Source organism: Lissotriton vulgaris, chromosome 5 (assembly GCF_964263255.1).
Source record: "Lissotriton vulgaris chromosome 5, aLisVul1.2, whole genome shotgun sequence".
NCBI lineage: Eukaryota > Metazoa > Chordata > Amphibia > Caudata > Salamandridae > Lissotriton > Lissotriton vulgaris.
Window position 1 is genome coordinate 1,795,912,105 of NC_141693.1, and position 25,123 is coordinate 1,795,937,227.

Here is a 25,123-nt window from a genome sequence, read left to right on the forward strand (position 1 = left end):
GCGGCGTGATCTATTTTCCAAATCCACGAGCTTCCAATTAATCTCCCCTTTCAGACCCTCCATTGATTTTAATTGTGTGCTCTGCTGTGCCATAGAATCTTCCATTTGTGAAATTCTATTTTCCGTCTCAGTAACTCTGAGAATTGTATCATTAGAGATTTTCATTACTTTTCTTAAGTTGTTTTGTAGCTTTTTTACAGCTCCCTGGGTTCGGAGGTTTTCAGTTTTGGTCTCTTCTCTATGATGTAGCATTACACGATATAGAACTTCCAATGTTATTTCAGGTAAAACATCAGATGGGTTTTGAGATTCAGAGGTTAGAGATATCGGAATTGAAGTGGACCTATTTGGTCCCCGCAATGTAGAGTTAGGGTTAGAGTTCTCCGCTTCTTCTTCCCCCCCCCCCCATTCAGGTCTATTCGGGGACTCCTCTGGATCTGAATCTAATTCTTCAGGATTACTAAGCTCTTCTTGGCCTAGATCCGAATAAGATTTTTCTTGTTCCTGCAATGACCCAATGTCCTGTACCATCTCATCTGTACTATCAGAGTCCAACGCTTGTGAGAGATCAGTCATGGAGTAAAAATTGCCAGCTGAATCTAAAGACTCTGTGTCACCACCTCGGGTCTCTGCAGCGGCCAGTGTCTTTTGTATTGAATCACAACTTTTACCACTGGACACCCCCCCTTTAGCAGACCCCTCGGTAGTACTCAGTTGTTTATCTGAGGTCTTCTGATTAATGTCAGGGTTAACAGTTTTTTTCCTAAACATAACTGGGATTTTCGGTATGGCACCAAGCCTACAACTCCCAGAATTCATCACCTTTGTGTCTTCAACAGAAATTGTTATAGATACATTAGAATTACTTGGGTGTGGCACAGTTTGCAATACCCCCTCAGCCAGGGTTAAAGCGGTTGGCATAGGTTCTATATTTGAGTTCAGGGGAACATTCGTACTCACAGTAGTAGAAGCCTGAGAAGGGTCGTCTATCGAGGCAGCGGGCTGAGTTGTATCTTGGGCCGCTGCAGTATCGGCTCTCGTTTTCGGCTTTTGCTGCCGCGATAGTCCAGTCGGGTTCTTCGGCGCCATTAACGCTGGAAAATTAGGTAAGATCTCTGAGCTGTAAGGAGCTGATACAATGTATCCGTGTTGTTCCTTTTGCTGACGTGAGCGCTCCTTCCGTGTTTGATGTCGGCGTGTTCCAGGATACTGTGTTTCAGATCCCGACGTGTTTCTGAAAGACGGTGAAGACAGAAGAGTTGGGCGTCCCCACGCCGAGCGGAGAGTTCGACTATAGCTTCTCCAAAGATCGAAGCGCATAGCCGAGCCAGGCAATTGTATATGCACCTTCACCTTCACCGTCACCGTGTGCTTCTCCAGCACTCCTCCGACCGCAGGCAGCAAATGTAGGTAGTTAAACGGGAATTGTAATCTCCCACAAGTAATGGCTTGGTTACTCTGTTAATTCGAGAAGGAAGTCGACATGCCGCAGCGAACCACACGAGAGCTCAAACCAGCGTCTCCTCACTCGGACTTGCAGTCCGCCATCTTGCCTGTCCACCACTGCTCCGTTCCTCGGGACAGAGCGTCAGCTGGTAGTCAGTCCCTGTTCCTCTTCTTGCTTTACAGGATATTCTTGGCGCTATCTAGGAAAATGAATGGCTTAATTCGGGAGTCATGGTAATATAAACAATGTGAATGACAGCTGAAAGTTATTCTATTCTGGCAATAGAAAAGGAGTGAGCAGTCTGATCTAATACCAACAGCCATCCTGCAATAAGGAGGGAAGCACATTTGGGACAGGTGGGGACTGATGGTGTCTGTAGAATTGGTAAACCCTACAAGACACACAATCATGCTGATGATCCTTTAATCCAGCACCATCCACAGAGATTGAGAGTGAACCTGAGTTTAACCACAACTAGTGTCTCACTGAAATATCATGCTAACCACTTTACAAAAACAAGTAGGTAACTAGGAACCCAGGAAATTCAGTGCAGACTGTACGCTGTCTACCACGTAGAAGCAGAGACCTATTAAGAGCAAGGTACCTAAGATTAAACCTAACGCAAGGGAGAATCATAAATAATAAAAAAATAAGATGATTTTTGGAATAAGAGAGAGACAACAATGTTATTCCATCATATGCTCTAATCTTCTATTTGTTAAGCGCCATTCTCTTCCACCTTTACATTGTGTTGAGATTGACCTGTGATGGGTTAGCAGGAGGCCAAGTGGCCATCAATGTACGTACTCCACCCAATGGTTCTGCAATTCAAATCAAGTTTAATCCACCACCTATATTATATCCCTCTTTTCCATCTAGTAAACTTAATAGAGCTTCACAGTCTATAAGTAGTGATGAGACAATTACAACCTTAATAAATAGTAGTCTGAATCCAGGTCTGGCTGAGATAGACTGACAGGATGACGGCCATTCTTCAATTGCTATTAACGCCGCCTTAACAGATGCCCCGTTATATATTTTAGATTAGGTGTATACCCATCCCTTCTGTGGATTGTTGTTAGGCACTTTATCTTCAATCCCAATATTAAACAGCGTAGGGACTCTTGATACCCGAGGTATGATTAACAATATTGCTCACCTGCAGGAGAAGTCAGCTGATGCTCATAGCCTGCGGCTGTTGTCATGGAATGTGGTGGAATTGTAGGCCAAACTTAATGACCCAATATGAGGTGCCTTCAATGATAATATCCACATATGTGTTTTTCAAGAATCCCGGGCATTATCACTAGTTTATAGATCAGGTTATCTAAACTACATTATCCATGCAAGACTGCTAGCCTCTTGTCATCCATCTGGAGGATTGTCCATTTGGATAAAATCATCCCTAGCCAGTAAAATCCAAACTTTGGATATAAGGCCACCTGATCTTATAGGGCAGCTTCTCTACTCTGCAACTGGGCCTTATCTTAAATTAATTAACGTTTACAATCAAAGTTCTGCACAGAAGGTAGAATCTCCCATCATACTGGTAATGGCTGGCTATTTGGCACAGAGCAGTGGACATTGTCCACTTAGTTTCCCTAGGCTTCCAATTTTAATGCATTTACTTACAAATGATGAAGATGAGGCTTGGGACATTCCTGTACTCACGGCCCCTCCCCTAAAAAAAGTGGTCCGCAGATAGCATCATTTACTGTAACTCATGGATTGCAGGCTTGCAATGAGCGATCTAACTTAGACAGGGAACCGATGTATACATTTAAAAAGAGGGAGAGCATTAGTAAAATAGACAATGAATATTTCTAGATTTGCACCTTTGGTCCAGTTTTGAGTGATATGAAACTGGTGGATTCAAATAATAGTGCACACAATGCACTGACTCTGTTCATTAACAGCTCTCCTCTTAATGACCTGTCGGCATCCAATAATGAGGCCGTAATGCTTTCCTTTATGATAACAATAGGAGACGTGTGAGATAGCCTTCAATAAAGTCGAGGCCAGATGTGCCTGCCAGTATTCATTCTACTGTTGGTGATATCCTCAAATCAAATTTAAACCGTTCGTCCAACAATTAACATCCACAACACTATGCTTATAGCATTCAAAGAACATTTTGAGCAGAATACAGTAAAGAGGATAGCACTCCTATAGAGTAACAGTTATAAGGTTTGGAGCAAAATTAAGTAGCCCCCCGTAAGTGAGACTCTAATATTTATAGAGTAAACACAAAGAAAACAAATTATGAAGTAACATTCAATGGCAATGATAGAGTTCTAGGATATAGTCCACTTGTTTTTATTTTCAATCTTTATTCTTGTGATTCCAAAGCACAGATTATTCCAGCAGGATTAAACATCACCAACACGTGTTTCGTCCTACACAAGGACTTTTTCAAGGCAGAAAATCAGGTGAGCTAAATCGTCCAATGGATGTCCAGAATGAAGTGATAGGCCACAGTTGGTAGAAAAGAATAGAAGTTCTAAATGTAAACGGTAGAGATTAACAAAGTATGGTAACTTTCAGCAACTTTCGGTCCAAAGAAACAGTATCAAAGGTCAAATGAGACCCTGCTAGTACGCAAACTGCACAATAAAGCAGAAGTTGTATGCTGGTCAGGTTCTCATAGCTGAACACACGAGCATGGACCGTAAAGGATTCAATAAAGTGAAACGACAACCATGATAAGTTGGGACGCCTAAGTTTAGGACCGTTACATGACCTCAAGTAAACAGAATCTGGAGCGCTCCAGATTCTGTTTACTTGAGGTCATTCTGGACATCCATTGGACGATTTAGCTCACATAATTTGTTTTCTTTGTGTTTACTCTATAAATATTAGAGTCTCACTTACTGGGGGCTACTTAATTTTGCTCCAAACCTTATAACTGTTACTCTATAGGAGTGCTATCCTCTTTACTGTATTTGGTTTTTGTGACACACTGTATAGTGTGCACTGACGGCATCTCTAGGTGGTAGGTGCCTTGAGGGTTATAGCACCCTACAAAATCACTTTTCTTTTTTTAATACAATGTGTACTCAACATAAAGATAAAGAATAACGTTTGTGTAAGGTGTTGTGCAGACATTTCCCTTTTGGGAACACTACCGCCTTTGCTTTGTTTCTAACATTTTGAGCAGAGTATGAACCTGCTGCCTTTCAAATCAGGAAGAATGTCTTGGTTTGATACCAACTGTAGGAAGGAAAAATATAAACTGTTATTGGTAATTAAAGGAGGCACTAGGACTGAGATAGCAAATGTCAGGAATAAATATCATTTAGCTCTTAATACAAGGAAGAGGAGGTGAGAGCAGATGTAATCGCGAGATTTGGTCATTACCAGGAAAAATAAGGATACTAGATCCTTTTTGCTTTTTCTTACTCATGGTAGCCGAAGCCTAGTTGAGGGGTCAAGATTTTTCCCGGTCTATAAAAAAAGAAATAGAGACGATTTTGGGAACTGTAGGCTGATTAGTTTAATTGATAATGAACAGAAGGTTTTAGTAGTCAATTATTAGCCAGAGTCCACAGGTGGATTTGTGAGTCTCAAGAATATCCCATCATCAGACAGGATTTAAATTACATACTACTTCTATTGACCGGGTATTCTAGTTTATTTTATTGCTTTAGAAAACTCTTGCATCGAATTGGGATCATATATACATTGTATTTGTACATTTAAGGACTGCTTTTGATTTGATTCCACAACTCAAGCTCTTGGAGTGTCAAGGAATATGGGAATGCCACAGAATTTGTTGGGATCAATAATACTCCTTTACACTGATAATTGTGCAGAGAAATGAACTGACAGACTGAATTGGGTGTGGAGTTCGTCAAGGCTGTGTGTTGGCCCTGTCCTTTATTACATTATATATAAATAGGGTAATCAAATGCTCTACAAATGTTATAATTTCCCTAAATTAACTAGTCATATAATATCCTCCCTTCTCTTTAGCGAGGACACCTTACTTATCTCTAAAACCCCTATGGAGATTCAGAACTTACTTAACAGATTTTTGAACTTCTGCACTGAAATGGATTGATAATTGATCCTGGAAAAACAAAACTTATGGTATTCCATCTATGTTGGCTCTTTAGGTCACAAAAAGCCAAATGACTCTTCACTACGGAGCCTTTTCAGTTTTAAAATTGCATGGATCCTCCATGTATCACCCAACCTCTGCAGTTTTGAAAATATATTGTGCTAAACGGCTGAATGCAGCTTTATATGATGCAGATCTATGGGGCAATTGCAATCTAAACAGTCCTGTTCACGTGGAAAATAGATTTAGGCAAGCACTTCTTAATCTTCCACAAAATGCACCACTGTAGCAGACTGTACAGATTTGGCTAATCGTATACCCCTGTTATATTGGGTGATATTGTGGTCTTATAAATCATTGGCATTCTATAAGTAGGCATTTGCAGAACTGAGAAAAATGGATAAAGGAGGTAAAGTAGTTTGGTTTGTGTACATCAAGTCATGGTTTTAGAAGTTGGATCTCCATAAGGTTTGTGATAATCCTGAATCAATTACCAAGAAATTAACTTCCACTGTTAAAGTTAGATATTTGCTGATATGTTCAGGGAAGATGCTGGCCAGACTTGAAATTGGACTCCTTGACTGAGAGGTTTTTTATATTTAAAAAATGTATTGAAGTTTGAACGTTTTTTTGATCAGATCGAACTAGTTAAGGCACGATTCCTATTTATAAAATTCTGAATAGGAATATTACCTGGTGATTGTTTTCGTAGTAGCTGGCGAGCAAATGTTGATTGGCTGAAAACTTGTCCTTCGTGCAAGATGCATGTGGAATCCAGAACCCACTTTTTGTTCTCTGTCTAGCGTACTATATAAGAAAGAAAAAGGATAATGCCTTTCTGCAGAAACGTATGTGTAAGTGACTGTGAACATGCACTAAGGATATTAAGATCTGATAACAATGAGGTGACAGTCTTTGCTGGGTCCAAATATTTATATCGAGCTTGGTGTCTGAGACATAGGTTAAGTACTCTTATATAGGTACTTTGGATGGACTATGTTTTAATTAAGTGACTCATGATTTCAATTATGTATGGTTTTTATTCTATTTTTAAAATGTGATTTTATGTATTTTGACATTCTATATTTGTTTTATATATTGTATGGGGATTTTCAAATATCAAAACATAATTCAGACATGAGAGCTACATACACTCTATATTGTGAAACAAAGAAGAAAGAGTAGCTCAGGTGGCAGCTTTGCAAATGTCTACAATAGGTAATCCTGGCCTTTCCTCACAGGAAGCAGCTATACCACTGGGAGAATGCACCTGCATAGATTCTGTAGGGTCCTTGCTAGAATCCAAGTAAGCTAAAAGAATTACCTTCTTAGTCTATCTGCTCATAGAAGAGTTAAAAGACTTACAGCCTCTCTTAGCAGACCCCAAATTGATAAATTTTCAGACTGTCTGTAATCAATAATTCCCTTGCAGTCAAACCTTAAACGCTTTTACTATATCAATAGGATGACCCAAAGCCCCTGAAAATGATGATGCACTGGCATGAGTGACGAGAAAGTTAATCCTGTGATCCCCATGAAAAGCTGAATTAGCTTTTGAAATGAAAGTAAGGTCTAAAATTAATGCAATTCTGCCCTTAGAATCTTTAGATCTTAATGACAAATAGAAAGGAACCCACTCTCTAATTCTCTTTGCTGTAGGAAGTGCCACGAAGAAGAAACCCCATATGCTTATGAATTTTTCTGAGACTGTCCACAAAGGCCCTAAAGAGTAAATCTGCAATAAAGAAAACAAGAGTTGATCCCTGGACTGGTTAAAAAACATAGGCCTCTCTCCTCGACTCAAAACCTTAAAGACTTATGGCCTTTATTGCAGAACAATGAAGTCCTATTGTGGCTATAAACAAAAACTTGGCAAACCAATCCTTCAGAAATAAAAAAAACATTTTGGAGAACAATTAATTAGAGATTTGTCTCTCCACCCCAAATTGTTGGGAGATAAACCATGATGGTTATTTGGCTGATTTGTAGAAGGCCTCCTAGAAGCTTGGACTGACAAAGACCAGAAGAAAAAAACATCCCTGTTTTAACCCCTTGCATGCTGATGACGAACCCCAGCCGTCATGCACTACGGTGCTCGTGTGCTGATGACGGCTGGGGTTCGTCATGGCCCGCCCCTGTTCATTTGTTTACCGCACAGGGGCGGAAACGGGCCAGCAGTGAAGGGGTTAAAGATCTGACCTTCAGCTTAACAGCCAAAGAACTAGGCCCCCAACCTTTGGTTGATAGAGGAGAAAGGAAACTCAAGGAAGGAGAGTATAGTGGAGGAAACTGTTTTGTCCCTCCTTAGAGGTAACAAAGGCAAGGTTTGTCCCTCTTGGTCATTTAGAAAGAATGATGATACCCTCTGCTTACCCCTTATGAACCCTCCTCATAAAAAAGAGAGGACTCTGAGACTTATAAGTGAATCCACCCACATTTCTTGAAGATATCTCAGGAGCACAAATGGTGGGATAGATGATTCAGAGACCAAGATCCAGCCCCAAACCATCAAATCAAGTAGGTTTCATCACATTGTTGACAGTTCGGACCATAAGAGCTTTCCCTTTGAACTAAGATAAAAAAAAATCTAAAATAACCTTCAGGACAAGCAACAGTTCCCTCCCTTTGAAGAACTAGGGTGTTTCTTGGTACAATCTTAGAGCCACCTGGGCTGATTGGACTCCCAAAAACAGCTTTATAACAATAAGGATCCAGGAGCACACAAAAAAAACTTCCATAGCTAAGGGAATCAAACCTCATCAATTGTTCCTGGATAGTGTGTTGGACTGGAATGGGGGTCTTGTACCCCGCTAAACTGGGAGACCAGTGACAGAGGATATACCATATCGCCTTGCCCAGAAGACTTCTTGCCCTAGTAAAAATAACAGTACAGTTGCTCTCTGTCCCTGGACATGAAACTACTCTTCTGCTGATGTCTCGGTCTTCAATATCAATTCAGGTGGCTTCTGAGTTTCCTTCTCTGAGCCAATTGAAGGAAGAAACTCTCCCCAGACCTGCCCTGAGCTATGTCCTAATGTATTCCCAGGCCTGAATTGAGTAATATATGGGACTACTGTACTAAGAAAGCAAAACTTTAGAGGGAATGGATTACCACTATTGCACCCCTCGCAGTATAAACACCTGAAGGGAACTGAATCTGGAGGTAGTCCTGGTAGGAATGTACCCTAATCCATCAATTATGACGTTAAAACACTACTGGACAAAAATCTTGGTGTAGCCTTAAAAGCAAATGGGAGGACCCCGTTTTTCATTGCCACTCCCCCACAGTAATCCCAGGATGTTTCCGATGAGGTTCTGTCATTGGGATTTGAAGTCAAACATCCTAAAGGTCGATCATTGTCAAGAAACCCTCTTCCAACACCAGTAGAAGCATATACATCAGAATTAGTATCCTGAAGTGAACAGTAAGGAAAAACTGTTGAGGAACTTCAGGTTTATAATCCTTCCTTACTGGCCTAAGCTTTTTGGATCAAAAGGACTATTGAATGCTACCCAGACACCCTGTCTTAAAGAGGAACTGGCATGAAGACTTTGTTTTTTGACCAGCGAGAGGCACAATTATATAATAATCATCTCTCGCCCCGTTGAATCCCATGGTCAAGAGGTGTGAACGTAATGAGAACCTAGCAGACTTGAAAAAAAAAACTCCTGTACCAAAGAGGAAAACTATGTAAAGCTTATTTTTTCAGTTATTGAAGTCCTTTAATCCAGATGCAAACAGAAACAACTCTCCGCAGAGTTCAGAAATGATTTCCAAATCTGCAAAATCAGGTGCGCAGTCTCAGATTCCCTTACCTCCAGAAAACTGACAAGAGAAACATCCTTAGACTCAATGCGAAATATGTTAAAAGAAACAACATACTTTTTCTGCTCCTCCTATTTCTCATTACTTATATTTATGACAACGTCTGAGCATGGTTAAGGTTCTCCTCTAGTTTTATTTATTCATTCATGTTTTACTTATGCAGAGCCGCCTTTAACTTTGTCCCAAGAGTTTATTTTCACCAAAGGACATTCTCCAAAAAATGTTTACTGGGCTACTTGTTGCCTTTTTTTTTTTTTTTACTACTTCACGAAAAGAAAAATGCTAAAGCATCTGAGAGAATCTTCACTATCATTTCCATGTGTCCATTGTCAAAAAAAGGATAACTTAAGGTTAGAAAGCACATAGCGCAGAGATCTTAGACCTCATTGATAACTTCCACCCAGCAAGGGCTCCTTTTAATGCACCTTCTGCTTCTCGACCAGTGGCACAGAGCTCCCGATGTCCTCTGTGAGAAAGGAAGGCTTGTGAAATGGCTAGCTTCCAGCTACTACTGAGATGAAACACCCTCTCCCTGTAAGCCTAAACATACAACAGGGATTATCATATTTATTAATTTCTGGTCCGCCATGGGGAACACATACAATCAACCCTTTGCATCTTTTAAACCATGAAGATAATCCTCCTTAAGAGAAGGAAGTAAAGGACTGTTACTTAAGCCAAAATATTTGCCCATATTAACATGGAAATAGTAAATATATAATTTTGGAAGGCACCTTGTACTTTCTAGTGAAGTGAACGTTCCCAAGCAACTCTTATGAAAGAAGCAAACTTTAAAAGGCCCAAGGAAAAAACAGGAAGGACTGTCTTAGGCAGTGGAATTTATAGATGGCGTGGCTGTTGTCATCCATGGAAATAGAAAACAGCTTTGGAAAGTGGTGACCATTTGAGAGGGTAGCCAAATCCAAAATGAAATAAGGAATGGGGCGAGGAAGGGGATGAGGTAATTTTTCTTTGTATGAACACAGTAGTTGGCAACAGCATGGAGACCAGTCAGCATAGCATTACTTGGGGCTGCCCTCCTTATGGGGAGGTCCATCTGATGGCATTTTCGCCAGCATTGGGCCCACTCAATGGCTTTCCTTACAGCGAAGCAGATGGTGTCTCCGTTTTCATGAAAGCGGCATTTCCAGACTCCGAGATAGGTGAAGGAGAGGTGGGCATGAGTCACCAGCTACCTTTAGGCAGCTGTGCTATTACCGTCCATTTCCAAGTTAGGCCGTCTTAAATGGGACTGGACAGAAATGTTTGTACAATTCTATATTCTGCACTTCCATAAGGATGATGGTAATCTGTGGTCTGTTCTCCACTGCTTGGTAGCAATCATTCCACTATAGATTCCTTGTATGTGCCACCTAACAATCCTTTCATCTGTTGGAACAAGGTGGACAGAATTTACTGGAAATCACCTTAACGATGTTATTTTTCTTTAGAGTTTTATATAGCACGAACTAGACGCGAGTATATCAGGTATCAGAGCTCTTTACATGAGCACCAGTTTCGTAACAGACTGACACATTTAATGTTGTTAGGCATGGGGAGATTTGGGGCCAGATGTAGGTGGGCATATACCGGTCGGTAACGGTGAAATTCGTTAAATTTCACTGTTACTGACCGGTATTTAGCCATGTGGGATATAGGGAAGGAATTGGTAATAAGGAATCGGTAAATACCGATTCCTTAATACCGATTCCTTATTGGCCTTGCATTTGAAGAATCGGTAATACCGATTCCTTAAATGCAATGTAGGTAGCACTTAAAATAGTGCACCTCAGCCTTAACGGATCGCTATTTACCACCAACTTCAAGTTGGTGGTAAGTAGTGATTTCCTTTCAAAAAGCAGTTTTTTGCTTTTTAAAATGTGCCATGCAGCACACATCCATGCCCTTAGGGCATGCATGTGTGCCACATGTGCACACATGTACAGTTCAGGGGTGCAACAGGGTGTCCTTTGGACACCCTGGCACCCTTGAAATACTGAATACCGAATCAGTAATACCGAATGTCTTCACATTCATTCCTATGGGCCTCCAAGCCCATAGAAATGAATGGGTAGGTATTCGTTATTACCGAATCTCAATTACCGATTCGGTAGTAAGGAATATTAAGAATTCTGTATTTTTTACCGAATTCTTACCTACATCTGAAATACCGGTTTCTACATACCGAATCGGTAAAATTCGGTATTTAGGAATCTGTATTTCCCTATTACCTACAGCGGGCCCTAAGTGATTTGCACAGAATCACAGTATGTTGAACGTCGTTGCCGAGACTCGAACCGAGTTCCCCAGCTTTGAAGTGGCCTGCTCTAGCCGTTAAGGCAGAGGTCTTCAATCTGTGGGGCGCGACCCCCAGGGGGGTCGTGGAGTCCTGGGAAGGGGGTCGCAGATTCTGCTGGAGCGTGCAGCAGTTCCTGGCGTCAGGCTGATTGAGGCCGGGTGATCACGGTGGAGGCCTAATTCACGCCTCATTAACAAGTAAAGGTCTTCTGAAGACTTGTGAAGTACTCGGGTGTGCCTTTCTGTGTGTCCCGAAGCTGTTTCAGCCGGGCTCACTTACACGTGCTGGGGAGTGGGGGGGGGGGGGGGGGGAGTGTCTGGGGGAGGAGGCTGTAGCCCTTTGAGTTCAATCAATGGACTTAGCTGTGGGGTTTATTTTTATTTTTAACGTTTTATATAGCGCTAGCTTAACCCGTAGGTATCAGAGCGCTTTACAAACACACATAGCAAACAGCAGAAGGACATTACAGTCATTGGTTCAAGTCCCTTATACCTGGCGCCTGTGCAGGAGAAATGTGCCTGAAACTGTTCTTCACCGTGAGGTGTTTATACAGCCTGTCTGCCCCCCCCCCCCCAAGCAGGGAAGCACAGAGATGCCCTCCCATGAGAGAGGAAGAAGGAAGAAGACACAGAGAGATACTGACCCCACCCCCATGAGAGAGGCACAGAAAAGGTGGGTGGATGAAGGATGAATGTATGTGTGGATGGAAGGATGAAGGGTGGGTGGATGGATGGATGGATGGAAGGAAGGATGAAGGATGGATGGGTGGATGTAAGGATGAATAGATGGATGTGTGAAAAGGTGGGTGGATGAATGATGAGTGGATGGATGTAAAGATGAAAGGGTAGATGGATGGATGAAGGATGAAAGGATGGATGTGTGAAAAGGTGGGTGGATGAATGATGAGTGGATGGATGTAAAGATGAAAGGGTGGATGGATGGATGAAGGAAGGATGGATGGATGTGTGAAAAGGTGGATGGATGGATGAAAGGGTGGGTGGGTGAATGATGAGTGGATGGATGTAAAGATGAAAGGGTGGATGGATGGATGAAGGATGGATGGATGTGTGAAAAGGTGGGTGGATGGATGGATGAAAGGGTGGGTGGATGAATGATGAGTGGATGGATGTAAAGATGAAAGGGTGGGTGGATGGATGGATGAAGGATGGATGGATGTGTGAAAAGGTGGGTGGATGGATGGATGAAAGGGTGGGTGGGTGAATGATGAGTGGATGGATGTAAAGATGAAAGGGTGGATGGATGGATGAAGGATGGATGGATGTGTGAAAAGGTGGGTGGATGGATGGATGAAAGGGTGGATGGATGAAGGATGTATGTATGGATGGATGTGTGAAAAGGTGGGGGATGAATGATGGGTGGATGGATGGATGGATGGATGAAAGGGTAGGTGGATGGATGAAGGATGGATGGATGAAAGGGTGGATGGATGAAGGATGTATGTATGTATGTATGGAAGGACAAAAAGGTAGATGGATGAAGGATGGATGTATGGGTGGATAAAAGGTTGCATGGATGAATGATGGATGCATGGATGGATGTGTGAAAAGGTGGGGGGATGAATGATGGGTGGATGGATGGATGAAAGGGTGGGTGGATGAAGGATGGATGTATGGATGAAAGGGTGGATGGATGTATGGATGGAATAATGAAAGGGTGGATGGATGAAGGATGGATAGGTGAAATGGTGGATGTATGGATGGAAGGATGAAAGGGTGGATGGATGAAGGATGGATGTATGGATGGATGGGTAAAAGGTTGCATGGATGAATGATGGATGGATGGATGTGTGAAAAGGTGGGTGGATGAATAGATGGGTGGATAGGTAAAGGATGGACCTATGGATGGAAGGATGAAAGGGTGGATGGATGTGTGAAAGTGTGGGTGGATGAATGATGGATGGATGGATGTGATGAGGTCTAACAGGCGCATTTATGGTTGTCGATAGTTGTTGATGATGAGGAGTACCAGTTTCTAGAATCTTTTGTCGTAAGGGGGTCCTTACGCCTAAAAAGGTTTTACAAGGGGGTCTCGGCATCAAAAAGTTTGAAGACCTCTGCGTTAAGGGCACATCATCTCATCTCGCTTTTCTATATTTCCTTTCCTAAATTTCCTTTTCTAACATTACGTTTTTATCTCGGTCTATAAGCATAATATTTTATAAAAAGAAATACTTGAATATGCTGTTGATTTTATTAGCTGTGAAGTAAGTTTCCCTGTTTCCTGAATATGGCTCCATTGTATTTTATCTTTAGCCGCTAGGTGTTAGACTCTTATGTAGATTGGTTTCCTCTCACAATCCTATACCAGGTCTCATTTTCTGAATGAAAAATCTTCTAGTCTGACTTTTGCTTACAAATGTTGTTCTATCCTTTAACCTCAACATTTGTTTAATACTATAATTTGATTTGTGTTCTACTTTATGCAAGTTCCTGTGTTTATATTGTTAATTCTAGATTTTTTTCTTCTATTTATGGCTTAGCAATTGTCAAACTGCCTTTAGTATTTGTGGTCTTCCCAGAAGGCATGTGAGTTCTGCAAATTTGTGTTAATTCCCACAAACTGAATTATTTTCTGTAGTGTAGTATTTTTCTCATATAATAAGTGCGATATCCACCTGTCATCAGAAGCACAGAATTGCAAGGCACAGCCTCACAACACAGCACTTCGTTTAGAGCCCACTTTGCCTGTTATTAAGTTTTGATATATCAAAAAGTAATCTACCAGTTGTTGGTTTTAGGGTCCCTCATGACATCAATAACTACACTATTCTACCTCTGTTGTGTACATTCGTTTTTATTAGTATATTTGCTACTGAGTGGGCTTCAAGCTCAATCCCACTGTGAACGGTTCCACTTCTTTTATATGGCTGGACTCTCTAGCAGAGTGTTATCCAGGATGTTCACAGAAATGGTGCAGTCACCCCCTAATTTTAGTTAGCTGTTGTCTCCTCGACAGATTATTGGGAAATAAATGGCTAGCGCCAAGTGATTGATCGCTGTTGCGTGGAGCCTAATGGCTGTCATAGTAAAATGTGGTCAGTCACCCATAACTCGTACTCTTCTCTTTACTCTGACTTCCTGCTGCTCATTTAGGGTTGGGGGCTTTAAGGTAACTCGAGGTCATTTATGTATCCTGCCTCTAGAACATGTCCTGAAGCTGGCGTTACCCCTGCTTTCATCATCGGAGACCCTATGCTCCTGCGCAGGGTTGTTCTTCTCAAGTTCTATCTGGCAACACACGCCCATACAGAGGATATACTCAATGACAGACAGCATTTATGTTAAAGAATTAAAAACCCTCTCATTGTTTGCCCATTGTTGTGGTTTGTGTGACCACTGGATCCAGAATTCGCACCCTGGCTAATTCCATCACAAAGGCGCATATATTGTGTGTCCATTCGGTTGAAGGCAGTGATATTAATCGCACTGGCCAACTGAAGAGGGCTGAAAAATCAGCAAATTGCCACAAGACCTAGAGATCCAGTTACTTGTTTTATGTAGAAGAAAAATGTATATATTACTTACAGTTTATTTAGTGGATCAAAATGATTACATTAAGACAGGGATGGTGGCTCCATGGATTAATGCATCATCTGCAAGGGTCTGTGTTGGATCCCCTAGCGAGCCAGTTCAGCATTATTTTACCTTTCATGTTTTTAAACTCAATACCATTGATTCCACTATAAACATCAGTTTTCTGTCATTAGCACCATGAGACCTCTCGGTGAATGCTTATGTTACAGTTATGCAGGTTACGCGTTTTGTAGGTGTACTTCATTTTCATTCTGTGATACAGAGAGATGGGGGATTAAGTCATAGACATGAGAGTGCATGGGATGTGACTGACTCTGCCCCATCTCTACTATACATTCCGATGCAAGACCAATGTATGATTGATCCTATCCCACCACAGGCAACTTTCAGAGGTGGTGCTAACTGGTAACTGACTGTGCCCAGTTCTAATACACTTTCAGTGGCACGTGACTGAATCTAAATTAGCTCTACCCGCCTTTCAGAACCAAATCTGTTATTTGACTTACCTTTGCCCATTCCTTCAGTCCATTTATAAAAATTCTGGCCGGCAACCAACTTTCTGAACCCTTAGAGAGAGGCAATCGCGCATGCAATTAAATAGGAATTATGTTATTAGCAAGATAAGTATTGCCTAAGTAAGCAGAAGGATTACGAAAATTACAGACAAATGGCACCTGTTAGCATGTCATTTCCATTATTATGCCAATGGACCGATTTGATTCCTTCAGACCACATAAAAATACACACATACACTGACGTGGTCAGAACCAGGTCACTGGAAATGCCTGTCAAAGGGTTCATTCAGGCTGCATAATTTCTACAAGTTCAAAAGTAAATTGACTGGAAAATGTAATTCTTTTTGTCACCCTGGTAAAATCAAAGAGTTAATGGACTCAACCTCAATAAATGTGGCTAAGCATGGCAGGTGGGCTATGAGATATTTCAAGGCCTGTAGAGGATTTTAATTTTTTGATCTTACCATATGGTCTTGTTTCATGCCATTTTTCTGGTTTCGCTTTTATCACTGTAAAACGTACCTTCGTGCAATTTCATCTAATTTATAATCTCACTTTTGATATGTTCATTAAAAGTGTAAACCATGTAGGTGTGTAAATCATAATGTATAGACACAAAAATGTGGCAGCTTGTTTATTTGTACACATGACTGGAATAAACAGACTGCATCTTTAGGAAACAAAAAGCAAAAAAGATCTGGACGGAAAAGCGTCACCTACTTACTTGTGGCATGCTTTATCATTGGCCACCCCACCCCATCACGTCAAGATAATCCCAACATGATGGTCTTAACCCCTTGGGGATTAAGAAATAAATAAATGTGTTCTGGTCATATGAGGGGGTCCAGACAGTTACTACCTTTATCATTGGGTACACAGGAAAATACAGATCAGGATGCTAATGTGAGTTTATGTCCCTGGCAACGTCTCTATTTATAGTCTGCCAGTATCTTTCGGCCACAACAAGATCCATCGAAGGAGGGTCGAGGGCCTTCGTCAGGGCAATGGAGCTCCCTCTAATGTCTGTCTAAAGTACTCGTACGTGCAGCAAAGAGCAAGTCTTACCTCTACCCGTCCCATAGTTGTTTCACCTGTGAACAAACAAACTGAATTAAAGTTATTATTCTTCCTGTCCTGTCTATTTTATTGTTTTTCTTTATCTTTTTTCCCTACACATATTACCAACTTATTTGGGAAATATTGTCGTGCACAACTCGTGGTACACTCGTGGACTCACAGCACCCTTAGATAACGTGAGAAAAACAAAAATGAGCATGCACAATTAGTGCATTTACCGTAGACTGCAGGGCTCAAGCCTTGCAGTCACACCAGGGAGGAACCACTCTTGTAGTCACACAGGTATTCAAACAATGAAATAAAAGCATTCACATTTTTTTTGTCCTAAGGAGGTCTTTCTTACATGCGTGTGGAGTTCATAGTTCAGATGTTAATAGAACAACTGCCTTTACATCAGTCCAACTATTAGTCACAGCAGGTATGGATGGCAAATACTCCCTATAGAACCTTACAAACGCTGCCGTATCAGCCAACTCGTAAATATCAAACCCGGGGCTATAGATGTTTCAGTACCCCTGTCTTATGACAGCACACATATCCCTGAATGGCCTAAAATGATTACCTCCTGTTAAGCAGAGGTCTTCAATCTGTGGGGCGCGACCCCCAGGGGGGTCGTGGAGTCCTGGGAAGGGGGTCGCAGATTCTGCTGGAGCGTGCAGCAGTTCCTGGCGTCAGGCTGATTGAGGCCGGGTGATCACGGTGGAGGCCTAATTCACGCCTCATTAACAAGTAAAGGTCTTCTGAAGACTTGTGAAGTACTCGGGTGTGCCTTTCTGTGTGTCCCGAAGCTGTTTCAGCCGGGCTCACTTACACGTGCTGGGGAGTGGGGGGGGGGGGGGGGGGGGGGGGGAGTGTCTGGGGGAGGAGGCTGTAGCCCTTTGAGTTCAATCAATGGACTTAGCTGTGGGGTTTATTTTTATTTTTAACGTTTTATATAGCGCTAGCTTAACCCGTAGGTATCAGAGCGCTTTACAAACACACATAGCAAACAGCAGAAGGACATTACAGTCATTGGTTCAAGTCCCTTATACCTGGCGCCTGTGCAGGAGAAATGTGCCTGAAACTGTTCTTCACCGTGAGGTGTTTATACAGCCTGTCTGCCCCCCCCCCCCCCAAGCAGGGAAGCACAGAGATGCCCTCCCATGAGAGAGGAAGAAGGAAGAAGACACAGAGAGATACTGACCCCACCCCCATGAGAGAGGCACAGAAAAGGTGGGTGGATGAAGGATGAATGTATGTGTGGATGGAAGGATGAAGGGTGGGTGGATGGATGGATGGATGGAAGGAAGGATGAAGGATGGATGGGTGGATGTAAGGATGAATAGATGGATGTGTGAAAAGGTGGGTGGATGAATGATGAGTGGATGGATGTAAAGATGAAAGGGTAGATGGATGGATGAAGGATGAAAGGATGGATGTGTGAAAAGGTGGGTGGATGAATGATGAGTGGATGGATGTAAAGATGAAAGGGTGGATGGATGGATGAAGGAAGGATGGATGGATGTGTGAAAAGGTGGATGGATGGATGAAAGGGTGGGTGGGTGAATGATGAGTGGATGGATGTAAAGATGAAAGGGTGGATGGATGGATGAAGGATGGATGGATGTGTGAAAAGGTGGGTGGATGGATGGATGAAAGGGTGGGTGGATGAATGATGAGTGGATGGATGTAAAGATGAAAGGGTGGGTGGATGGATGGATGAAGGATGGATGGATGTGTGAAAAGGTGGGTGGATGGATGGATGAAAGGGTGGGTGGGTGAATGATGAGTGGATGGATGTAAAGATGAAAGGGTGGATGGATGGATGAAGGATGGGTGGATGTGTGAAAAGGTGGGTGGATGGATGGATGAAAGGGTGGATGGATGAAGGATGTATGTATGGATGGATGTGTGAAAAGGTGGGGGATGAATGATGGGTGGATGGATGGATGGATGGATGAAAGGGTAGGTGGATGGATGAAGGATGGATGGATGAAAGGGTGGATGGATGAAGGATGTATGTATGTATGTATGGAAGGACAAAAAGGTAGATGGATGAAGGATGGATGTATGGGTGGATAAAAGGTTGCATGGATGAATGATGGATGCATGGATGGATGTGTGAAAAGGTGGGGGGATGAATGATGGGTGGATGGATGGATGAAAGGGTGGGTGGATGAAGGATGGATGTATGGATGAAAGGGTGGATGGATGTATGGATGGAATAATGAAAGGGTGGATGGATGAAGGATGGATAGGTGAAATGGTGGATGTATGGATGGAAGGATGAAAGGGTGGATGGATGAAGGATGGATGTATGGATGGATGGGTAAAAGGTTGCATGGATGAATGATGGATGGATGGATGTGTGAAAAGGTGGGTGGATGAATAGATGGGTGGATAGGTAAAGGATGGACCTATGGATGGAAGGATGAAAGGGTGGATGGATGTGTGAAAGTGTGGGTGGATGAATGATGGATGGATGGATGTGATGAGGTCTAACAGGCGCATTTATGGTTGTCGATAGTTGTTGATGATGAGGAGTACCAGTTTCTAGAATCTTTTGTCGTAAGGGGGTCCTTACGCCTAAAAAGGTTTTACAAGGGGGTCTCGGCATCAAAAAGTTTGAAGACCTCTGTGTTAAGGTGTGTCATAATTTCATGATGTCACATATTAGTTGTAATAAATGTGTGCATATGCGCATATCCGCACACGTCTGCTTAGGCCAGACATCTTTGTTGCTCAGAATTGACAAAAACACATAATTTTAGTGACCATCTTTTTACGTCTAAACGTTCTCCGATGCTCAGCGTTGGGAGCCCTAAATCAATCCTCATTATTTTCTTTGTAAGAGAACACACGTCCCATCCAGTTCCTTGTCTTCTTGGGATTGCGTCCTGATCTCTAGGTAACGTGTACAAATGGGTCCTTTATACTCCTGTCTCTCCTGAAAGAGATCATGGTTTTCTCCAGATTGAGTGCTCCTGTATTCAGGGTTTATGAATCATCCATTTTTTAACATTGTTTGACAAGGGACTATTCGTAGGGACACATATTCGTCTATTGCCGGGTTCTCTAGCTCTGTTCTGCAGTATCTGGTCGTGTGCACTATTCTGTGCTCTTTCATCCGCCCTTGCAATGATTCTCATTTAGTTTTCTCTATCCCCTTGTCTCTGTCATGCCATTGAAATTCCTTGCTATGAATATTCAGTTAGCTAAATAAGGGGTGTTGCATTAGCTATAGTTTGCAGTTATCTCGTTATTCATCATTACTGCCATGAAAGATCCACGAGGTTGACTGAAGAAGGAACAGGATAAAATCAAGACATAGAGACCGCACCTAAAAAAGTTTTCAATACATAAATACAATTAATTGTTTTTCCTCTCTTTTTTAGAACCAGGCTGAAGCCCATTACAAGGGCCACAAGCATGCACGGAAACTGAAAGCAATTGAAGCCACGAAGAACAAGCATAAAATGGCGGCCGTCATCCGCGAGAAAACAACCAACTTTCCTGCTATCCTGGACGTGGGCAGAAGTGAAGATCCCAGTTGTGCAGGTGAGGCCTCTTGCAAGCAGTAATGCTGGAACAGCAGATCGTCGCAGTAATCTGGCCTGATATGGAGAGGACAGTGGTCAATATCAGTGCATCTTGCACAGTAGGATCTGCGAGGGGGAGGAGTTTCCCTTTCTCAGACCCGGAGGGTAGAGAGGTCCTTCCACTGCTGGGAAGGAAAATACGTCCTCATTATCTATTCATACATACAAAAAGGTATCCCACCTAGAGTATCGTTTATGGTGTGCTGGGCAATGCTAGTCCTCACTATGGTACCACGTCCCTAAATGCGGGGATGGAAAGACTTCCTTTTCTTTAAATAACCCTCACACACTCTAGTAGTGTCATGCTTCATCATCGGGTTCACCCTGGCTCCTAAAGGTCAGGGCGGGTTGAACCATCTTCCAGGGAGGTCTTACAAGAAAAGACCAGCAGCGTAATGTAAAGATTAAAATTCTTTTGACTACTCCAAGGTATCCCTTTATCGGTGGAGTCATTGTGGATGTTAAAACCAAACATTATGTGGGGTATTTAGGAAATGATGGTCCTATGAACCTTTACTAACATGTTTCAGCCCTACTCTACGGCCTAGATTGATCCGGGACTTTCGTCAGGGTGATGCGGCTCACCTTCCCAGTGTATTCAGCTATTTTGTATTTGTAAACGTGGTGCATTCAAATTTGTGCATGCTTGAGAAATAAATATACTTGCCCTTTTCTTGTTTCCAAATCCAACCTGTAATTCAAAAATGGGCACATTACTTCCGGTCTTAATAATATTTCTTGTTATGACAACCGGTGAATCATTCAGAATCCCCTCATGAGATTCTCACTTTTGGCATGAATCACCCAGTGCACGCTATTTCAGTGGTCACAGTGGAACTTCCATGTTAGCCACCCATTAATCACTCATGGATTACTTGTAAACCCGCTATTCTTAGCAAGTCTCCTTCTGCGATGCACACATCACGTTTCTCATTAATTTAGTGAGGGACATTGCTGTTTCACGTGTATTTTGCGTCATATGAATCTCAGTAGGCGTATCTATTTTATAATGATCACCTCCTTTTCCAGATCAGAGCATTAGCATTGTTTCTTTCTAAAAATATTTTGTGTGTATGTGATGTTTATATTGGTGTCAGGTGTCATTTACTTCTAAGCACACTGCAAACATTCGTGCACTCACCCGCTAGTGTTGGGCTTCTTGTTTCTGAGGAGTGGGTGGGAGAGGGTCACCCTGTAGTCACACTCTGTTTTTTCCAGCGATTATGTGAAAGAGGGTTGGCGTAAGTAACTTTGTTTGTGGATTAATAACCAAATGTGGCACACAATACCCTGCTACTCCAGGACACATCCTCACCGAAACTTAACTTCATCAGGGGTCCTTCCCTACGTTGCTGCCTATTTGTTTCCACGTCTCCTGGCTTGTGCTTACCAGACTCTGGGAGGCGCGTACATTTGTACGTAGTTTCTGATGCAGCTGTTGCTTATTGGTATTGATCTGACCAGCCCTTTTTCAGTGCAGTCTGAAAGATGGCTGCTTGATAAAAGTGCCCTTTGCAGACTTGTGTGTGGTCAGATGATCAGATGATCACAGGGCGGAATCTAGCATGGCCAAGTCAGCATTTCACTTTAAGGAAATTCATTGTATACGTAGAATTTGTGTGGGTGATAGTAACATGTATGCGGATGAAACCGCAGCAATATGTGATGCTGGTGAGAAGTCTGCATACTAAAGGTTTATGGGAACGCATGTATCTTAAAATGAGATGAGAGAGGTCTGTAGTCAAAAGATGGAATCAGAAAGATCTGGAGCCAAAAGCAGAGATGGAGGTTTGCAGAGTAGGGGTGGTATACAAGAGATTTGCAGCGAGATGCATCAACCTAAAAACCGGTCTCAAACGGGCAGATTCTCAGAATCTGCCCCTTTGCGACCAGTATTTTTGCATTTGGGATGCATCATCCCAAACGCAAAAATCGCAATTAAGGAATCTCTAAATTGAGATTCCTTAAATTGCGATTGCATGTAAGGAATCCCAAATTGAGATTCCTTAAATGCAATGCATCAAACAAACAAAAAATAGCGATTTCGCAAATAGGATTAGCAAATTACCATGAAGTTGAACTTCATGGTAATTTGCAAAAACATTGAAAAATGCACTAAAGTGCATTTTTCAAAGTTCCATTTTACACACACACACATGCCCTTAGGGCATGGGTGTGTGCAAGATGTACCATATGCAGATTTCAGGGGTGCAACAGGGTGTCCTTTGGACTTCACCCTTGAAATTGCATTCTCAATTTGCGATTCGCTAATTGCTAATCGCAAATTGAGAATGTCTTCCCATTCATTCCTATGGGCCTCTAGGCCCATAGGAATGAATGGGGGGTATTCCTTAATTGTGATTCGCAATTTGCGAGTCGCAATTAAGGAAAGTGTTGGAATCGCTATTTTGATAGCGATTCCTACATGCATAGGCTTTTGTGATTCCTAAATAGTGATTCCTTAAAAATCGCTATTTAGGAATCGCAATTCCATTTGTTGATGCATCTGGCTGTATGAGCAGAGTGAAGGAAGATCTGAAGTGAACGTGGGGCGGTGAATTAGGGATGTATTTGGACAGAGAATCTGGAGCTGAAAGGTTAGATTAGCGAAATCTGCACCTCATAGGTAGGAGGAGGAATATAATTACAGAAAAGGTATGCGGAGGGATATCTGTAGTGAATAGGTGTGAGAGGTCTCTTGATGAAGCGGGTACAGAGAGCCTGCATTCCTAAAGGTTAGAAGAGTGAGATCAGCATTAAAAGTTGGGGGAGAGAGGAAGGTGGGTGATGAGATTTCATCAAATGGGATGAGATAGATATGGCTTCAGAAAGTGCGAGACTGGAGATCTGAACTGACGTGGGCGGATGACATTTGTAGTGATTGGTAGAAGGAGACACTTGCTGTCAATGTCACTGGTAGAGGTCTGAAAACAAAGGATGCTGAAATGAATATGCAGTCAGTGATGGATGATTGCAAGCAACAGATGGGTGAAGGGATATCTGTAAGCAGAGGAGGGGGGTATTCAGTCTGTAGGTCTGAGGGTACAGGTTATCCATTGAGTTCCTGAGCCCCAAAGTCAAGTTATGGTCTCAAGCTGACAGCTAATGTAAAGTGAAATGCATCGTCTTCTGGGTGTTTTTTCCATTAAAGGTCAACACTTGTATTTTTAATGGATAAGGCTTTCACAAATTTAAAAATATACATAAGAAAGATAGAGGTTTCACTTCGCAGCTCAAGATCATATATTCCTAAAATGTTCTTTTACGTGATTGACTGAGCTAGTTCAGTGTTACCTTTTCAGATAATATTATAAGAAATTATATCAAAGGAAAACGCCTGCATATATAAAATAAATCTTTCCATGCCCTACCTCCTGGGACACTTTCTATAATTGCCTGTGATTCCAGGTAGCAGAAGTTGCAGTTCTAGTCAGTGCTTTAAATGGTCCGGTCCTGTCCAGTACGGAGTACTGGCACTTTTTCGGTCGAGGACCGGAAATGCTGGCTTGCCAGCATTTCCGGGAGGAGATCGTATGATACTTAGTAGGGATCTGGAACCCGCCTCCCTCGGCCGTCTCACCTCAATTGGCTGGCTTCCTAAAAGGAGGCCAGCCATTGAAGGAGGGACCCGTCCCTCCAAAGAAGCTCCGTCTCTTTCGGATTCGGGGGCGTGATTTTTTGCATTCTTTAGCCCTGTGACGTTGTCTGTCACTCAGGGCGCAAAAACACGCCCCCGAATCCGAAAATGGCCGTGCGTTTCTCCGAGGCATTGTCTCCTTGCCTCGGAGAGACGTGGTCGTGTTTTCGTAGCTGCTCGCCTCCCTTCCCTGCTGCTTTTAGGAGCTGCTTGGCTCCGCTCGCCTCCCCCCTCCCTCTGCCCTCCTCCGTCGTGCTCTCGCCTCCCCCCCCCCCCTCCCTCTGCTGCAGCTCTCCTCCGTCGTGCTCTGCCGCTCCCCGGCCCCCACCCCTCCCTCCCGCATTCGTAATCGTGATTAGGCCACGGCAAGGCTGAAGACAGAATGCTTAAAAACTATCACTTTTAATATGTACTTCTCAGTGCATTGCTACAATGTGATCTATTAATGTGAAAACTTCCACATGTTACAGAAATACACGTTTTTAAAGAGACTTTTCCATTGTTTACGCGATTGTTGTTGAATGAGTTCTATTGTAAATGTTTTCAGGGCTCGGCAAGTACACGGACTGTCTCTAAGAACCAAGCCGGACCCCAACTCTGACTCGGCTTTCCCTATTTATTTGCTAGCTCCCCACCTCTAGACTTTAAGCTGTGTGGGACGTGCCCTGCACAACAGGGACCTGGGTTGCTTACGATTCGGGCAACTCAGGGAATGACGTGACAAACAGTAAAGGGATCGCGTTGCTAAGGGTCATTTCTCTAACGGGTAGTCGTTTCCCTTTAACGGTGAGACGAACTTATGTGACGTAAGACGTCTCGTTGCGTGCATGTCGCGTAGAGACGCAGTAGCCGGTTGTGTGAACTCTGATGGGAGCTGTCGTTCTTTGAGTTAAAGACACAAAGATCGCTATGGCGGCTCCTATAGATATGGAGCTGAAAAAGGTATCGTACTGCTATTTAACTCTGTTTTAATTACAGATTCGAACGACCGAAAGTATATTCAAGTTTAAGTACCAGTACCTTAACCTTGTTCCAGGCACAAGATGTCTTGTATTTAGCCATCTTTCATACCGAAACCGCATATAGCAAATTCTTTAGTTTGATATACGTTAACCCAGCGACGATGTATA

At 42.6% G+C, this 25,123-nt stretch overlaps 1 protein-coding gene across 2 annotated transcripts in view; it reads left to right on the plus strand.

Annotated features, from left to right (window-relative positions):
• Window positions 1-25,123, plus strand: part of ZNF385C (zinc finger protein 385C) — a 720,374-nt gene that overhangs the window by 589,286 nt on the left and 105,965 nt on the right. For both annotated transcript variants that reach the window (XM_086924146.1, XM_086924147.1), the window contains exon 4: window positions 20,153-20,315. In XM_086924146.1, coding sequence (XP_086780272.1) covers window positions 20,153-20,315 — 163 coding nt within the window. The remainder of the gene's footprint in view (window positions 1-20,152; window positions 20,316-25,123) is intronic.